The 16,615-nt window shown below is 44.5% G+C and overlaps 2 protein-coding genes across 2 annotated transcripts in view; one reads left to right on the top strand and one right to left on the bottom strand.

Moving 5' to 3' along the window:
• Window positions 1-227, top strand: part of CFAP92 (cilia and flagella associated protein 92 (putative)) — a 63,071-nt gene extending 62,844 nt beyond the window's left edge. Inside the window, exon 14 of the mRNA XM_069084499.1 lies at window positions 81-227. Within this exon, the coding sequence (XP_068940600.1) occupies window positions 81-227 (147 nt within the window). The remainder of the gene's footprint in view (window positions 1-80) is intronic.
• An 11,618-nt stretch (window positions 228-11,845) lies between these two features.
• Window positions 11,846-16,615, bottom strand: part of ACAD9 (acyl-CoA dehydrogenase family member 9) — a 58,585-nt gene continuing 53,815 nt past the window's right edge. The window contains exons 15-18 of the mRNA XM_069083780.1: window positions 15,731-15,808; window positions 14,389-14,517; window positions 13,449-13,521; window positions 11,846-12,118 (exon numbers count right to left, since the gene is read on the bottom strand). Of these exons, the coding sequence (XP_068939881.1) occupies window positions 12,018-12,118; window positions 13,449-13,521; window positions 14,389-14,517; window positions 15,731-15,808 (381 nt within the window). The 3' untranslated portion in view covers window positions 11,846-12,017. The remainder of the gene's footprint in view (window positions 12,119-13,448; window positions 13,522-14,388; window positions 14,518-15,730; window positions 15,809-16,615) is intronic.

Genomic DNA, 16,615 nt, shown 5'->3' with positions numbered 1-16,615 from the left:
TAAGTCACTTCATGTGTAGGACTGGATTTCATCTGTACCAACAACCTTTCTTCCTATCTTTTTTTTTCTTTCCATTTTAGCCAAGGCAAGAGAATAGGCTATTTGCTAATAATCTGAAGCCTGTCCTTGACAGGGAGAGCATGAACTGGAAATGGCAGCATTTGGATTTTGACATTTCCAAGAAGCCACTCTCTACTATACCTTTTCCTGATAAAAACTTTCCCTAAGAGGTAAAGACAACAACAACAACAACAACAAAAAAAACCCACAACCAAATGCATCTCAAAAGTCAATGATGTTCCTTCATGCTTTCCCCAGGTTTAGATAATATCTGATATTTATGAAATCCTTTAAAGTTTGGCGAGCAGTCTGCATACCTTGTCATGGGAGTCCCACAGCATCCCTGCAAGGTAGGGACTAAAGGGACGATTTTTAATCCATTCATCCTTTTCTTAAAAGATTAGGAAACTAATTTAGAAATCAAATGACTTGCCCCTGGTCACATACCAGCGGCAGGAGGTATTTGTTTAAATCTCCTTGAATCAACACCTATCCCCTTTGCTCTTGTCTATGTACTCACATTGCTTTTTGAGATATTTTTTCTTATTCACTTTGATACATTCAACAAATCCCATGACATAAGGAAACAGGGACCGCAAGAGGTAAAGTGACTTGCTTGCTAACAGCAAGTTAGTGACAGAGTTGGGACGAGAAGCTGTGTGTCCCCAAGCCATGGTGCCATGGTTCCATGCCATGACTATTCTAAAACTTGAGAAGGTAGTTAAGGCAATTCTTGTACTGGGTAGGGAGGTTAGTCCTCAAAGATTCTGTGTGTGGGATGAATTTAGACTGGGAAAAGAAGTATACTAAACCAGACATTGTGAAAGGTGTCTGGTCTAGGGCGTGGCTGCTAACAGTCAAAGAGACATTTGGGAGAAAGGAGCAATTCAATTTAGTGGTGGATTGATATGGGAGGATTTGATAATTAGGTTATAAGGACTGTGGAAGGGTCTATGTCCTGGGCTAATCTTTGGGAAGACAGGTTCTTTTAATCCCATTAATATTTGTCAAGCACTTGGCATAGTATCAGTTATATAGTAGGTACTTAATAAATGCTTATTCTAGTCCCACTAATGGCAATACCCAAATGATCTGTGACCTCATTGATTTGGGTGATCTCTCCAGTAATGCAGATTATAAGTCATCAATGTCTGTTTACCCTGTGCATGTGTTGTCCCATATATCTGCCATAAGAGATGCTAGTCAATGAGCAAGAGCCCTTTCTCCTTTCTCCTGACACTATGGGGATACCACAAAGCCTCAGATCTGATTTTCTTTGCTTCTGTCATATGATCAATCCAAACTTCATTAATGGCCTTAGTGAATTTTTTCCTTTCTGATCCTCAGTCAGTCTGTAAGTAGCTTTCAGCCATCAAAATTGACCTTCCTTTGGAGAGGAAAAGGAGAGTGAGAATAAGGAGAGGATGAGTTGAGTTACCCAACTGGCTGGGTTCAAATTCAGGCAGCTCAGACTACTCACAGGTTGTGTTTACCCTTTGCTCCCAAAGAGGCCCATGACATCAGGGAGATGATGACATGACTTGCAGTTGACTTTGATTTGAGGGAGGGAGGGCTGTGTTAAGTCACCAGCCTCACTTTCTCCTCCAGAGGTATCTGGATTCAGTGACCAGGTATTCATCAGGATGACTGGAGATGGCCCAGGATGCAATGGGAGATCCTGGCCCTTTTAGGCTAAGGTCTTTTCAGGTTCTCACTTTGAGTGAGGTAAGGCCCATTCAGTGAATCAGCCTCTTTAAGAAGTGAGTCATGGGGGCGGTTAGGTGGCACAGTGAATAGAGCACTGGCCCTGGAGTCACAAGGATCTGAGTTCAAATGTGGCCTCAGACACTTGACACACTTACTAGCCGTGTGACCTTGGGCAAGTCACTTAACCCCAATTGCCCTCCAAAAAGCAAAAAAAAAAGTGAGTCAAGAGATGGCCCCTTTAATTAAAAAATAATAAAAAAAAAACATCTAACTAGGAGGGAAAGACTTTCAGGGTTGCTGGCTGAAAGAGAAACAGTTACTATTTTCATTCACTCTGAGCCAGGAGGGCCCCCAAAATAGACATTAAGTCATGTTTGGGCAGGGACCTATAACCTAATCTATGAGCTTCAGCATGAAATGGGTTTAAGGTTTGGTCTTTAAGAAAGAAAAAGAAAGAAAGGAAGGAAGGAAGGAGGGAAGGAAGGAAGGAAAGAAATCTAGCCATTAAACCCCAAAGCAGCTTTTGGTCATCAAAATTTACCTTCTTTTGGAGAGGAGGAGAGGGAGAGGGAAATAAGCAGAATTACCCAACTGGCTGGATTCCCATCTAGGCAGCTCGGGAGAACGAAGGATGAACACACCAAAAATAACCAGTCTATAAGAATTTGTTTGAGTAATGTGCTTACTATATACCAAGCCCTGTGTTGGGGACAAAGAAAGGCAAAAACAATCCCCGCCCTCAAGGAGTTTACATTCTAAAGTAGGAGATAGCAGCATACTAGATGGAAGACAGTAGCAACTGGGGTGACTTTGGAAAGGATTGTCATATGTGAAGAACAGCACTAGCCCAATGTAACTGGCTTATAGATTATGTGGAGGAATGAGTAAAATGTAGAACTAGAAAACTAGGAAGTAGTCTGTTCTGAGGAACTTGAACTGTCTTGCTGTGGACCAGCAATCTGGTGGAATTGGGGAGGCATGGGTTAATGCCCACATTAGCTAGATCTGTTGAGAATTTGTGAGGAATATCTGGGGCCACCTCGTACCCTTTGCTCAAGAAAAGCATAAAAGCAGTTTTTAAAAGGCCTTTGCTGGAGAGCCTCTGAGGCTTCAGGGAATCTCTCCTAATGACTTTTTTGGGGGGGGGCAGGGGGGAGTGCAGATATCTTCTGCCTGTGAGTATTGGCATGTTTATAGTAAAAGGATTGTGGTCCAGGCCAGAAGAATGAGAACCTGAACTAGGACGGGAGTGGCAAGGAAAAGAAGACGTATCCAAGAGGTGTTGTGAAGGTAGAAATGACCAGATTGGGCAGGGGATTGGACATGTGGGCTGAATGCCAGGGAGAGGCTGGGGGCAACCCTGATAATGTGACCCTGCATGGCTTGGAGGATGGTGGTCATAGGGAATTTCAGGAAAGTTGGGGAAGGGAAATAATGCTTTTTGGGGGGATCTGTTGAATTTGGGATGCCCATAGGACATTCTGCCACCAAGGACATTGGTTTAAGTGTAATCAGATGCTGCCAAACCTATTTATAGAGATATTTAGAAATATGTAAATAAGCATTTTCATTGTCTATGGAAATGACTGGTTGTTTTTCAAAGAAATTTATTTTGTTGGTTGGTTAGATATTTTTTTCCTCCAGAGACACTTTCCATAGAGCTCAAGCAGCTCATTAAATGCTGTTCTAGAAATAGATGTAATTTCACAGATGCTTCGTTTCACTTGGAATAGTTTTCTTAAAGACTGAAAGCAAGTTTGAAGAGGACAATTTAGCAGGACAGGCACCAAAAGAGCTCTCAGAACACAGAAGGCTGTCTTTCTGTCCTGCCCATGCTTTAGTTTGCAGAAACATAAGAAAACCTAGTTAATGGCATAATTATCCTGATGAACACCTCCCTTGAATTCTCAATTGATTTCTTAGTGTCAGCTCTTTGTGGCTTCCAGTCTCCAGGACAAACCCATCCATGCATGTAGTTCAGAGGCCTTGCAGGGATCTGGACATCATTTAAAAACTGTGCCATGCTCCCTAGATTCATCATTGTGACAAAGTACCAGGATGCTGGCATTCTCACACTTCATCACTCACCATGCAGACCCAAAGTTTGTGATGAAACCTCCAAACTGCAAGGGGAAGCCCCCCACAACTCCTTCCAAGGAATGTGATGTGAATATGTGTCCATTGATGTCTAAAGCTTCCTAAGTGGTCTTCACTCAGGTTTTTGGAGGGTCTAATTAGCCAGTATATTTAACTAACCCTGAGTAATTCAATGGAAAAGCACAGTGGATTTTCTCATCTCCGTGTATTAGAACATAAACTCAGGAATGGTAAAGAGGCATTCAAGAAAGAGAAGGATTTGGGAAGCTGTAGCTGACATAATAAGAGAGTGGATTTGTTCCATGGCTACTAAAAAACACCACAGCCTGCAGGTGAATGGAAATATAATCTACCAGCAGAACATGGAATATCAGAAGTCTGAAGAGCTCTAAGGGGGAAAAACCAAATCCCTGCTGACGGAGGTAGCTCCAGAAATCATGCTAAATTCAGAGGGATAGCAGATCCTGCTGTCAAGCAGACTGTTCTACAGAAGGATGTAGCTCTATCCAAATGAGGTGGTCTCTGCCCGTTGAGTACATCCACCTAGTGCGTTGTGGCATGTTTCAAGGGCCACAGATACTACCTGGTGGAAAGAGAGGTTAGATTGGTTTTACATTTTCCCAGCATTTTAAAAAAAATGAGTATCTCTTCATCCAATTTTTGCAAAATTCCTTACAGGATACTTATTACTAATCACTGAAATTCATTTAGCCTTTCAATGCCAAGATGTTGCTTTTAGGCTCACAACTGGTGATAATTTTTTCTTTCAAGATGTTAATTTAGTATCATTAAATATATGTTGCCAGTTACCACTAGGCTAAAATGCATTTTCTTCTAATTCTGAATTGCTTGAAGTCACACTGTTTAATGAGTGTATTGCCTTTGGTGCGCACTCCAAGCTTCCTAGGTAAAGATACATAAATCAATCAACATTAATAAGCTACTCCTATGTGCCAGACACTGTGCAAATGGGTGGAGATGCAGAAGAGGAAAAGATAGTCCCTGCCCTCCAGGAGCTTACAGTCCAATGGGGGAGATAACATGCAAGCAAATATATACGAAGCAAGTTATATCTAAGATAAGTGAGAAATGCAGCTGGTCCATCCTCATTATTCAGAGATACCATCCTTGCACATTTGCCCACTTGCTAAAATTTATTTGTGGCTCCCAAAATCGATTCCCATGCTTTCTCAGTCCCATGCAGTCATGTCTTCCTGGCTGAGACTGAAGGAGGTGATGCTCTCTCTGCCTTCTTCTTGTGGCTTTCATATTATAAACAAGTATCCTTTTTGTGGCTGGTTTAGTGCTACTTTTTTTTTTTACACTTTTGTGGGTGATTTCACTGTTTAAAATGCCTCCTAAGCATGGAACTGGAGTGTTGCCTAGTGTTTCTAAGCACAAGAAGGCTATGATTGGCCTAATGGAGAAAACATATGTATCAGATAAGTTTCTGCCACTGTTGGCCGTGAGTTCAATGTTAATGAACCAACAATATGGTTGAGCCAGAAAAAAGCAGAGGAAATTTGTTGATCTGTAAATGAGGCCTCTTGGGAAAATGCTGAAGTAAATGTTGTGACCAGACATTCACAGGAACCTAACTGTGTATTTCTCCTAGGAGTGATGGTTCCGTATTTGCTAATTCAGTGTTTGCAGCAACTTTATAGAACATAACTACCTCAAATGATGAGAATTAACTGTAATTAGCAGAGAGAAGTCACTAGAATTAAGAGGGTTTGGGGAAGGTATCCAGCAGAAGGTGGGATTTTATCTGAGACTTAAGTGAAGTCAGAAGTCAGAGGGGAGAGAGTGTTCTAAGAATGGGGTCAGCCGGAGAGAATTCCTGGGACCGAGAGATGGAAGGTCTTGTTCATGGAACAGCCTGAAAATCAGTGTCTCTAGATCCAAGAGTATGTGTTGGGGAGTAAGATATAAGAGGACTGGAGAGGAAGGAGGGGGCTTGGTTAGGAAGGGCTTTGAATGCCAAACTGAACATTTTGTATTTGATCCTTTAGGTCATAGGGAGCCACTGGAGTTTACTGAATAGGAGAGAGTGACATGATAGGACCAGTACTTTAGGGAAAACACATTTGTGGCTAAATGGAGGATGGATCAGTATGGGAAAAGCCTGGAGGTAGGTAGACCCACCAGGGGCTCTTGCTTACAATAATCAAGGCATAACATGATGAGAGCCTGCACTAGAATGCTAGCAGCGTCAGAGGAGAAAAAGGGGTGCATTGGAGAGATGTCACAGAGGCAAAATCGACAGTCCTTGGCAGCAGCTTGGACATGTGAGGATGGGTGTGTGTGCGTGTGCGTGTGCGTGTACGTGTGTGTGTGTGTGTGTGTGTGCGTGTGTGTAGGGGCTGGGGGTCAGAGGTAGTGAGACTTCCAGAATGACTCCTAGGTTGTGAGCCTGAGGGACTGGGAGGAAGGTGTTGCCCTCTGCAGTATCAGGGAAGGTAGGAGGGGCGGGGAGAGGGTATAGGGGAAAGAAAATGAGTTCAGTTTTGGACATGTTTAGTTTGTCTACTGGAATCCAGTTCAAGATGTGTGAAAAGTAGTTGAAAATGCAAACTTGGAGGTCAGCAGAAAGATTAGGATAGGATAGGTAAATTTGAGGATAATTGGCATAGAGGTGGTAATTACAGTTTTCAGAGTTTGATATGACCAAGTGAATTAATATAGAGAGAGAAGAGGGCTTAGGTCAGTATCCTGAGGGATAGAGGATGTGACGTGGAAGAGGATCCAGGAAAGAGAGGAGCAATCAGAAAGGTACATGGAGAACCGGGAGAGACGGTGTCCTGAAAACTAAGAGAAAAGAGAGTACCATGGGAGAGAGTGATCAGTAGTGTCAAAGGCTTCAGGGAGGTCTAGGAGAATGAGGATGGGGAAACAATCACTGAATTTGGCAACTGAGAGATCAGTGGTTCCTTTGGAGAGAGCAATTTTGGTGGAATGATAAGGAATCTGGATTGAAGGGCTTAAAAAGAGAGAGAAGAGAAAATGGAAGCATCTATTGTAGATGGCCTTTTCCAGGAGTTTAGCCATAAAAAACTGAAGAGATATAGGATGATAGTGGGGGTGGAAGGATCAAATGAAGATTTTTTCAGGATGAGGCAGACATGCACATGTCGGTAGGCAATGGGGATGACAGAGGGGGACATTTGTTGGAGGAGACAGGATGGAATGGGATTGCTTATATGGGTAAAGGGAGCAAGGACACTTTTTCCTGATAGATGGGAGTGAAGGAGAGAGTGGTAGGAGGATGTAAGTGATCTGGGGTGAGGAAGAGGGGAGAAGAAGGAGCTTCTCTGAATGGCCTCAGTTTTCTCTGTCAGATAGGAAGCAAGGTTCTCAGCTGAGAGCTGAGAGGCTAGGGAGACCCATGGGAGGTTTGAAGAAGGATAAAAAGGTTTGGAGGAGCCTCTGTGGAGAGTGGGATAGTGAGTTGATAAGGGAGGCATAGTAGGACTGCCAAGCAGCAGAGAGGGCCCAGCTGAGATGTAACATATGTGTGTCGTGGAGTTGGTCAGAACACTCACATAATTTTCTCTTTTTATTCAGCAGTGTGAGTGTAGGAGCACCAAGGTGGTGGGTGATAGGATTGACTCAGGGCTGAGATTTGACTGGGCACAGTGATATGTGGGTACCAGGAAGTCAAGAGAGAAGGACAGTGTAGAGTTGAATTGGTTGAACATTGGTAAAGATGATGAAAAGAGGAGAGAGTGGCTAGTTCAGGGAGATGGCATAGGAGAGGTTAAGGTATGGATAGAGAATACTTTTGTAAGGGATGGCAGAGGGAGAAGTGAAAAGCCAACATTATATTGAATAGGGGGATTTTGGAATTCTTGAACATTCTAGTGGTACATTTGTAGATAATGGCAAGATTCTAGGTATGCTCATCTTTGGCTGACTGAGGTGGGGCTTGAGTAGCTAGTGGGAAGGGAGTATGAGGAATTGAGTGGCTAGGGTGTTTCAGGGACAGTCGGTATATATGTTGAAGTCCCCTGGTATGAAGGCAGGAGTTGAGGGGGAGAAGAAAATTGTGTCAGTTATTGAATTCATTGAGGAAGGAAGGAGAGAGCCTGGGGATACCAAGATTTTGATTGGGTCTTAGATATGAATAGCATGAACCTCATAGTAAGAGAGGTTATTGAGTGATGGAAATAGGGGGAGAAGCTGGAAGTGGTAATGGGGAACAAGAGGTTTCCCAGCTTCCATACGTTGACCTGTGACTTGAGGAGACTGAGTGAAGGTACAGCCAGTACTGAAAAGGGTGGCCAAGGAGCTGTGTCATCAGAGGAAAGTCAGGTTTCAGCAACAGTTTGTAGATGGAAGGATGGGAGAGGATTAGCATGAGGAAAAGTTTGTTGCCTATGGAACTAGCATTCCAGAGGGCACAGTGGAAGGGCTGGGTGGTGTTTGGTGGTAACTTGAGGATGGGATGGTTGAGGGGGAGGAGAATGAGGACTCAGGTGGTAGGGGTAGGGTAGAACGGGACTGGGATATCTATATAGGAGTTCAGTCACCAGGAGGTCAAAGGTATGACCAGGTGTGAGAATGTTGAGTGGAGTCACTCCTCTTCCCAGTAGAGTTTGAAGATCAGACTGGAGATAAGTGCAATATGAGAAGGGAGGCATAAGGTCAGATGGGGGCCCCTGCTTTACAACCCTCTTCCCTCCAAAGGCTGGAGGTTAGTCAGGAAAAGGGCACTGCTAGAGATGCAAGTGCAGACTGCCCAGCAGGAGGAAGTCCCATTCCCTATGAACTTTTCTCTTCCTCTTCCCTCAAAGGATGGCTGCAACAAGAGATGGGAGGCCTGAAGTCACGGGGTGGATCACTCCTCTACACCAGAGGGGACTCTGCATCCTGTCTGGGGGACTGGCATGGCAGCAGGGGATGGAAGTTTCCTTGTGTTGGGGCAGATGGAAGATGCCCAGTCCAGCCAGCCCAGCCTGTTGCTTGTTGCTTCCTTTCTTCAGGACAGGCTGCACCTGGCAGGAGATGGAAGGCACCAGGCATAGGTCAGAGGAATACCTGGTTCCTCTTCTCGCCTGAGGAGGCTGTGGAAGGCAGCAGCAGGCAATGGATGAGCCTTTCACTTTTCCTGGGACCAATTATTGTAATTAGTGTCTGAGGCTATGGGCTCAAACATTGTGATCATAAATTCACTCATAGGGATTTTAAGCTGGAAGGCACCTTAGTCAACCCCCCTCATTTTATAGATGAAGAAACATTCATAGAGAAGGGAAGAGATTTTGCCCGGAATCAGCGTTCTCCTCTTTTGGAAATTCTGTCATGTCTGCTGTGGCTCCAGAAAGGCGTGAAGTGAGAGGCTCTAGCTGAGACTGAGGGCACAATAGGCCTTGAGGAAGGCAAAGTCACATTTGGGCTTTTCTTTTGGACCTAAAATTCATCGTGGCAAAAGCCTAGTAGGTACAGAGCTGGGAATCTTAAAAAAAAAAAAAAAAAAAGCCCCCTTTTCAGCTATGGAGTTAAGAGAAAACCATCATTACTGCCACAGCATTTGTGACTAATGGAAAGGGCTCCTCCGTGTACGGCCTTCCAAGACTTTTCAGTAGAATACCTGGGGGTGGGGGTGGGGGGATGTTTGAGCTTCTTTGGAGTGCAAGCTCCTTAAGGGCGGACTTTTTCTCTTGCCCCATGCCCAGCATATGCCTGGTACTGACTAATTGCTTGTTAACTCATCAGTTGGTTGACAATGGCTTCAGTTATCACCCTCTGCCCTGCCATGGTCACACTTTATCCAATTGCTGACCAAATGTCATAGACACAAAGAAGCCATTTTAGGACAGGAAGTCCCCATGAAGGGTACCACTTAAAACTTTATCTTGGACTCTCTACTAGGCATGGCCAAATTGAATTTCTATGTAAACATCACGAAACCATCTGTTTTTTTCATTCTTATGACAATGTTGAGGGGAGGAGAATGAAGGGGGGTGAGGCAGCTGCTATAGAGTGGTTGGTGTATCTGATGATTCTAGAAGAGCTGGTTATCAGTACTTGGCAGTGTAGGATTGTAGAAAGGTTCACACATGGTGACTCCCTCTTTCAATGGATGAAGAAACAGAAGCCTATAGAGGTTAATGCACTAAGCAGCAGGGCTGGGATTTGAACTGTGGTCCCAACTCCAAATCCGGCACTTTCCACAATACCAAACTGTTGTGTGCTACTACTAACTTTTAAAATGAAGCAGTGATCACAAATCAGCTCCCCTTCACCAAGAATAGATCATGCCAAAAGAGACATATATTTCCCAACAGAAAAATGGTCAAAGGAGTGGTTTTCAGAAAAACTGCAAGCTACCAACAGCCTATCAAAGATGTTAAAGAAAGTTATCAGACACTCCAAATCACTAATAAGGGAGATGCAAATTAAAACAGCTAGATGAGGGGGGCAGCAGATGGAGTACTGAGCCTGAAATCAGGAAGACCTGAGTTCAAATCCAGTCTCAAACAATTAGAAGCTGTGTGAGCTTGGGTAAACCACTTAACCCTGTTTGCCTCATCTGTAAAGTGAGCTGGACAAGGAAATGGCAAATCACTCCAGTATCTTTGCCAAGAAAACCCCAAATGGGATCATGAAGAGTCAGATACAAGTGAATGACTGAACAACAAAAATTAAAATAAACTGAAGGTTTACCTTCTCCTCAGCAAATTGGGAAGAATGAAAGTTGGTGTTAGAGGGATTGTGAGGACAGGCATACTGATACATTGTTGGTGAATTGGTTCAACTGTTGTGGAAAAGTTTGGAATTGGAAAAATGGAATGAATTGCTTAGACATGCTCTGGCCTGGCAATTCTAGTATTAGGTATATGCACTAAGGAGTTAATAATGTAGTATGGCAACCAAGAAACTGATAGGGCCTTAGGACCATAGAGTAAGAGCTGAAAGGGCCCTCAGTTGCTGTCTAGACCAACCCCCTTTTTCAGATGAGGAAACTGAGGCAAGCGAGGTGGAGCTGCTGGCCAAGTTTCCAGAGATACCAAACATTGGAGATGGGGTTGGACTCCAAATACCAATGCTGTCTCCACTGGACGCCACAGCTTTCTCAGGCTATAGTAAGGCAGGCACCCCACTGTGCTCTGCCCTGGCAAGGCCACTTCTGGAGTTTTTTTTTTTTTTTTGCCTTTTAGAGGGCATTTGGGGTTAAGTAACTTGCCCAAGGTTACACAGCTAGTTTTTTTTGTGTGTGGGCATTGTGTCTGAGGCCGGAACTGAACTTGGGTCCTCCTGACTCCGGGGCCACCTAGCCACCCCCACCTCTGGAGTATTATGATGTTCATGACTGGGCACTCCTCTTCTGGGGAGAACAGCAGTAAGCTGGAATGTGCAGACCAGGGAAAGGCCCAGAGTTCTTGCTGGGCCTCCTAGAGAAGGCAGCTGTTGTGTGGAGAAAAATAAGAGTTCGTCTACTTGGCCCCAAGGCAGGCAGAGCCAGGAGCACCAGGCACAAGGTGCCTTTACAGAGGCCTCCTGTTTGAGAAAGGCTTGCTAGGGAGCAGTGGGGCAGGCCACCCCACCTCCCCTGAGGCAGTGGATTCCTCTACTTTGGGCATCCGTGGGAAGATCCCTTTTCAGGCAGGGGTTGGCTTAGAGACCAAGCTTGGGGACTAGGAAGTGAGTGCTCATTCTGACCCTAAGAAGATGGCGGCTGGTCTGAAGATGAGGGTGCCCAGGCCGTCTTCAGTCTCTGGCCTGATCTACCACAGCTCGAAGAATGGGGAAAGTCAGAAAGAGCAAAGTTCAGAAGGCATGGGTATCCTCAGACCAACTGTTTCCTCCCCAAGAACTTGTCCAGTTGGACTCAGCTCCCTTTACCAGTCTTCATTCTCCGCCCTGGAAGGAACACAAATCACGTGGAAAGAGAGTGTGCTTGGACAGGACTCGGCTCAGCAAAATTTAGGACCATTCTCAAGGCAAAATGGTCCTTTAGGAACTTGACAAAAGGAATCAGACAGAGCTTTAAACATTTTTAATACAACTTTCCCACAATTATTATTTTCTTTATTCTGTGAAAAAATGGCAAGTGCTGTTCTAAATCAGAGCCATGTAAAGTCACGAGCTGATGCAGTTCAGAGACACGGTCAATCATAATCACGTATGGATTCCAGGAGCACCTTCCTGTCTCCTCAGAATATCCTTTCCAAGGGATGAGCACATGTGAAGGCTCTATGCCCCAGGATGTGCTGGGCAGCTTTTCTCGTGTGCTCATCTAGATTTTCAGAAGAATCTGGGGAAAAAAAAGCAAAAAAAAGAAACAGATGACGGGTGTGAACATTACCATCGCAGCATGTGAGAAAAGGTGATCAATCTCTGTACTAGGGTGGAGAAAAGCGGCCTGTCTGATCAGCTGGTTTCTGGGTCTCTGACTGTTGTAGGCCCAAGGCACCTTCTCCTCAGGAGAGCAGGAATACAGCCGGATAGGGCCCACACTCAAGCAGGAGGAGTGAGGCTGGCTCATGGAAAGTCCAAAGGGAGGTGCAAAACAAATACCCAGGAAGGGGAGGAGCCTTAGCGATGCCTGACTGAGGCAGAGGAATCCAATTGATTCACTCTCCGGACATCCGAATGCCCCCCAGGCTGGGGCTGAGAGGATACTCTTCTAGCTGCTGTTTTCCTATCTAGGATAGGAAAGAAGGTTGGCAATCCCCATGACTTTTCTAAATAAGCATCTGCAGCACTCAGAGCAAATAAAGATCAGGAAGCACCCTGGGACTGCATTAACCATGGGCAGACCCTAAATGCTCCTTTTCTAGGAGCCGCTCTCCCAAAGAGGCTCCAGGATGGTCCAGCAGTGATTAGAGTCTGGCGTTTGGTCAGCACTATTCCACAAGGGCCTCCTTTCTGGACAGTCTGGAGCCACACTGTGGGGAAGTTCCAGGCAGGAACTGCTGACCTTCTGTCCTACACTTCTTTAGCCAACAATACTTGCACTGCAGGTCTCACTAAAGGTGTCTTGTCCGATTGTCTTAAGCTTGTGGGGAACATCCAGCTAATTTCCATTACAGGGGGACAGAGCACTATTCATGAAGGTTTTTTTGCTGTTGTTGCCGCCATGGTTCTATTATGAAACATAATGATAAATTATTTTGTGAATGATGCGATGCCTTGATTACGAAGGCATTGTAAAAATGCTGACTGCCAAAGGAATGAAGATATCTTTCTTTTTTTTTTTTTTAAAGCAATTGGGGTTAAGTAACTTGCTCAAGGTTACACGGCCAGTTATTTCTGGGTGTGGTGCTAAGTATCTGAGCCCGGATTCGATCCCAGGTCATCCCGACTTTGGGGCCGGTGATCTTACTCACTGACCCACCTGGCCACCCTAGAGGATATCTTTCTAATACTTCATCCTATACTAGCAGGCACTAAACGGAGAGGAAAAGCCACGCAGTTCGGCTAATGATGAGTGCAAGCGAGTACAAACAGGGCCTTCATTTGAAAATGTGCTCACTGTCATTCCTCACTCCACAGATAAATATTCTGAGTGAGCCCATCCCTACAGTCACCAGCCTATGTCCAAAGTCCCGCTTTCCAGCTGGGTCTCAGCCCACATCACTTACATTTTTCTAACTGAGACATGTTGTAAAGATTCTCGAAATATGCCTCTGTGCAGAAAATATTTGTCAGCAGAATCTAGCAGAAAAGAACATAAATGTTAGCAGATGTTTCTCTTTTAAACAAATACATTCAGCAATCTCAACCTTGGGGGGAACTGGGCCAGGAAGAACCAGAGCAGGAGCTGAGTAAAGGACAAGCCCCAGAGTCTCTTAGTGATGTGCTGAGTGCATGTACATGGGAAGAGGAGGCGCAGAGGAACAGCCGGAGCACATGCGGGTGGACTCTGTCCTCTCTGGGGCTCCCATGGCAGGGACGGGGCCGGATTCAGGAATGGTGAGCACAGCCTGGCTCTGAGCAAACAGGGAAGGTGAGTTCTCGAGCCTTTTTCCAAGGTGTTATATCATTCGTAGCCCCCATCCTTCCCCATGATTACAGAACTGAGTTATAATTGATGGATTGGTAAGTTCCCCAACAGCTATCACATCACACTTGTAATGAAAAGAAAGGCCTCATGTGGTCGAACATTCATTTCACATATGAAGCTGAGGTGCCAAGAAGGAGTGTTATGTCCAAGGTCACAGAGTGAGTTGTTGCTAACAGTTCTACCTATGTTGCACAGATAAATGCTATCCCTTTTACTTCCCTGGGGAAAAAAATGTTATTGAATCACTGAATATAAAAAAACCAAAACCTCTTTCATTTTTTTCTGCAGGTAAGGTCAAAACTGACTGGAAGAACTCAGCCCTTTAAGAACTGAACATGTTGCTTACTAGCAATTTGCAGTCATCAAACCTATTTCCCAAAGAAATACTTCTGTCTTCGAAACCAACTGTATTTTAAAAACAACAGATTAAAAGCAAATGAATAAGTGGGTTCACCATATACATACTGAACTCAGGAGAGAAACATTGCCTGCAGCCCCAGCCCTGCTCACACACTCACATCAAGGTCATGGTTGCGCAATCCGATGCGGATGGAACGACTAGCTCTGGAGAGGACGGCGGTCATGGCGTACAGGTTGATCACTATGTCCGCTATTCGCTTCATGGCCAACTGCTCTTCCACAACAGTCTAAGAAAAGAAAGTCACTTTAACACAGAAGAGATCCCTGGAAATGCACAGCCCCCTTCAGAACATGCTGATGGTCTTGTCTCTAAATGGGAACTGGAAGAACAAAAACTCTACTACATAGGAAGGAAACAAACCTAGATTTTAGCAAAAGCTACAATGCTAAGAAAGGAGAGAATAAAGAGTAGTTTAGCTCCATGTGAGGACCCTAAATGGTGAAATATTCAGCACATTTCCGCCTTAAGCCTCTGAGCACATCCTGCATTCTGCGGCTTCAAGCTCCTCAGAATCAGCCCTGGCTGGAGACAGAACTTTACCAGCAGCTGGAGGAGGCCCTTGTTTGATCCCCTACTTGATTCACGATTCTCTCATGGGGAATAAATAAGAATCCCATACAGGAAGGGCCCTGTACTTGCCTACAACAACTAAAAACTGCTGGACAAGTCTTGGCTTCTAGGGGGAGTTTTTCTACAGAAGGACCAAGAGAGGGCCTCCTTTAGGTTAGCCTTGACACAGTGATACACTCCCAGTTTAGCTTTTTATAACCAAGGGAGTTGGTTTGCCATATGAGTTGGGTCTCCCTAATTCCTGAGAGAGAAGGAGCAGATCTGATGGCTCCAAACACGTGAGGTGTTTTTGGGTGTTTCTGAAATCTCATGGTGATAAATGAAAGATCTTTTCAACAAACGAAATCTTTCTGCTTAAATAAATCTAAGACAGACCTAAGGATGAGTATGGCCCAATCCTTGCCCTGAGAGACGTAGAATCAATTACACACAGAAATGGTTAGGATGCCACATGTACTCAGTGAATAGGTGAAGGATAATTCCAGAGAGAGAAGGTGAAGGAAGGCTTTGGGTTAGAGGCAGAACCAAGGCCGGGCCCTGAAAGACAGGTGGGATTTTACCAGAGACTGGCAAAAGGGGGGCGTTTGAGGGATTTTCTTCCCTATTATCAGTTGTTGGTGACCTTGGCCCACTCCCAGAACATGACATGCTGTGTGGAAAGTACCTGGTAAAACCTAACATGTTCTGTGAAGGGAAGTGGTTGTAATGAGGTCATTTACAAAAGGGCAGTGGTTGCTGTGGAGCCTCCCAGAATGGTGGGCACAGGTTCCAAAGAGCAGAGCTTTTCTGCAGGGTCTAAGCTGACCTGCACTCACATCTCAGCCCTGGGCCCTTCACTGGACATCACTGACCGAGAGAGGGTTAGTCACCTTGCCAAACCGCCTTAGCAGCACCTCTACCGTTTTCCCAAAATAATACACATTTTCTTCTAGTCGGTTTGCACTCTCCTATAAGGGAAACAGAACATACAGCTTAGAGTCCGTAACTGATAAGGGAACTGAATTTAACAGCACTTAGTCAACATCACTCTGGGTTTAAACCAGCACAGCATTACAGTCCCCCAAATCTCCTGGGCTCCCTGTTCCCACTCGTACAGCACATGTGAACTGTAAGCATGGATCTCAAGGCTAGCCCTACCAAGGCCATCATTTGAGGGAGTGAAGAGATACTCCAAAGACAGGCACTGTCTGCAGAGTAGGCACAGTGAGTGGTTGGGGCAGCAAAAAAATCAAGCTTCAAACAACTTGTCCACCAAATAGAATCTATTTTGTTGTTATTTTTTGCATTTTTCTATGGCCTCAAAAAGAAAGATCTGGTGTTCTAATTAACCCATTTTATGTTCACTTTGTCATCTTTTCCCTGTAAGGTAGATTAGCTTCATAAAAGCTGATAAAATAAAAATTTCAACCTCCCTCAGTTGGAGTTTCTCAGGAAAAATCATTTCTAAAAGGAAAAGGATGTATACGTTAAATCAAATTTTAAAATAAAAGTCTGTTAGTTTTGTGTCTAATTTTACTGATTTCTCTAGGAGGATTTTTTAAAAGGATTTTTCAATAATGCAGATATATGAATTGGTAGCCAGAAGAGGAACCTTATCCCTCAGCAATGTAGGGGTAGATGAGCATGTGAGCTGTAAGTTATAAAGATCCTGTGATCTGAAGTAACTGTGCCAAATGAATTTAATTTGAGGGAGGAATTAATGGGAAATTTAGAAAGAAGAAATGATTAGGAAAATAATGAACTTGAACAGATTA

This window comes from Petaurus breviceps, unplaced genomic scaffold (genome assembly GCF_028583685.1).
Source record: "Petaurus breviceps papuanus isolate PSGF00001 unplaced genomic scaffold, PetGlider_PUasm1.0 174, whole genome shotgun sequence".
Classification (NCBI taxonomy): Eukaryota; Metazoa; Chordata; class Mammalia; order Diprotodontia; family Petauridae; genus Petaurus; species Petaurus breviceps.
The sequence above is the reverse complement of the archived record's forward strand: the minus strand, read 5'-3'. Positions and strand labels throughout refer to the sequence as shown.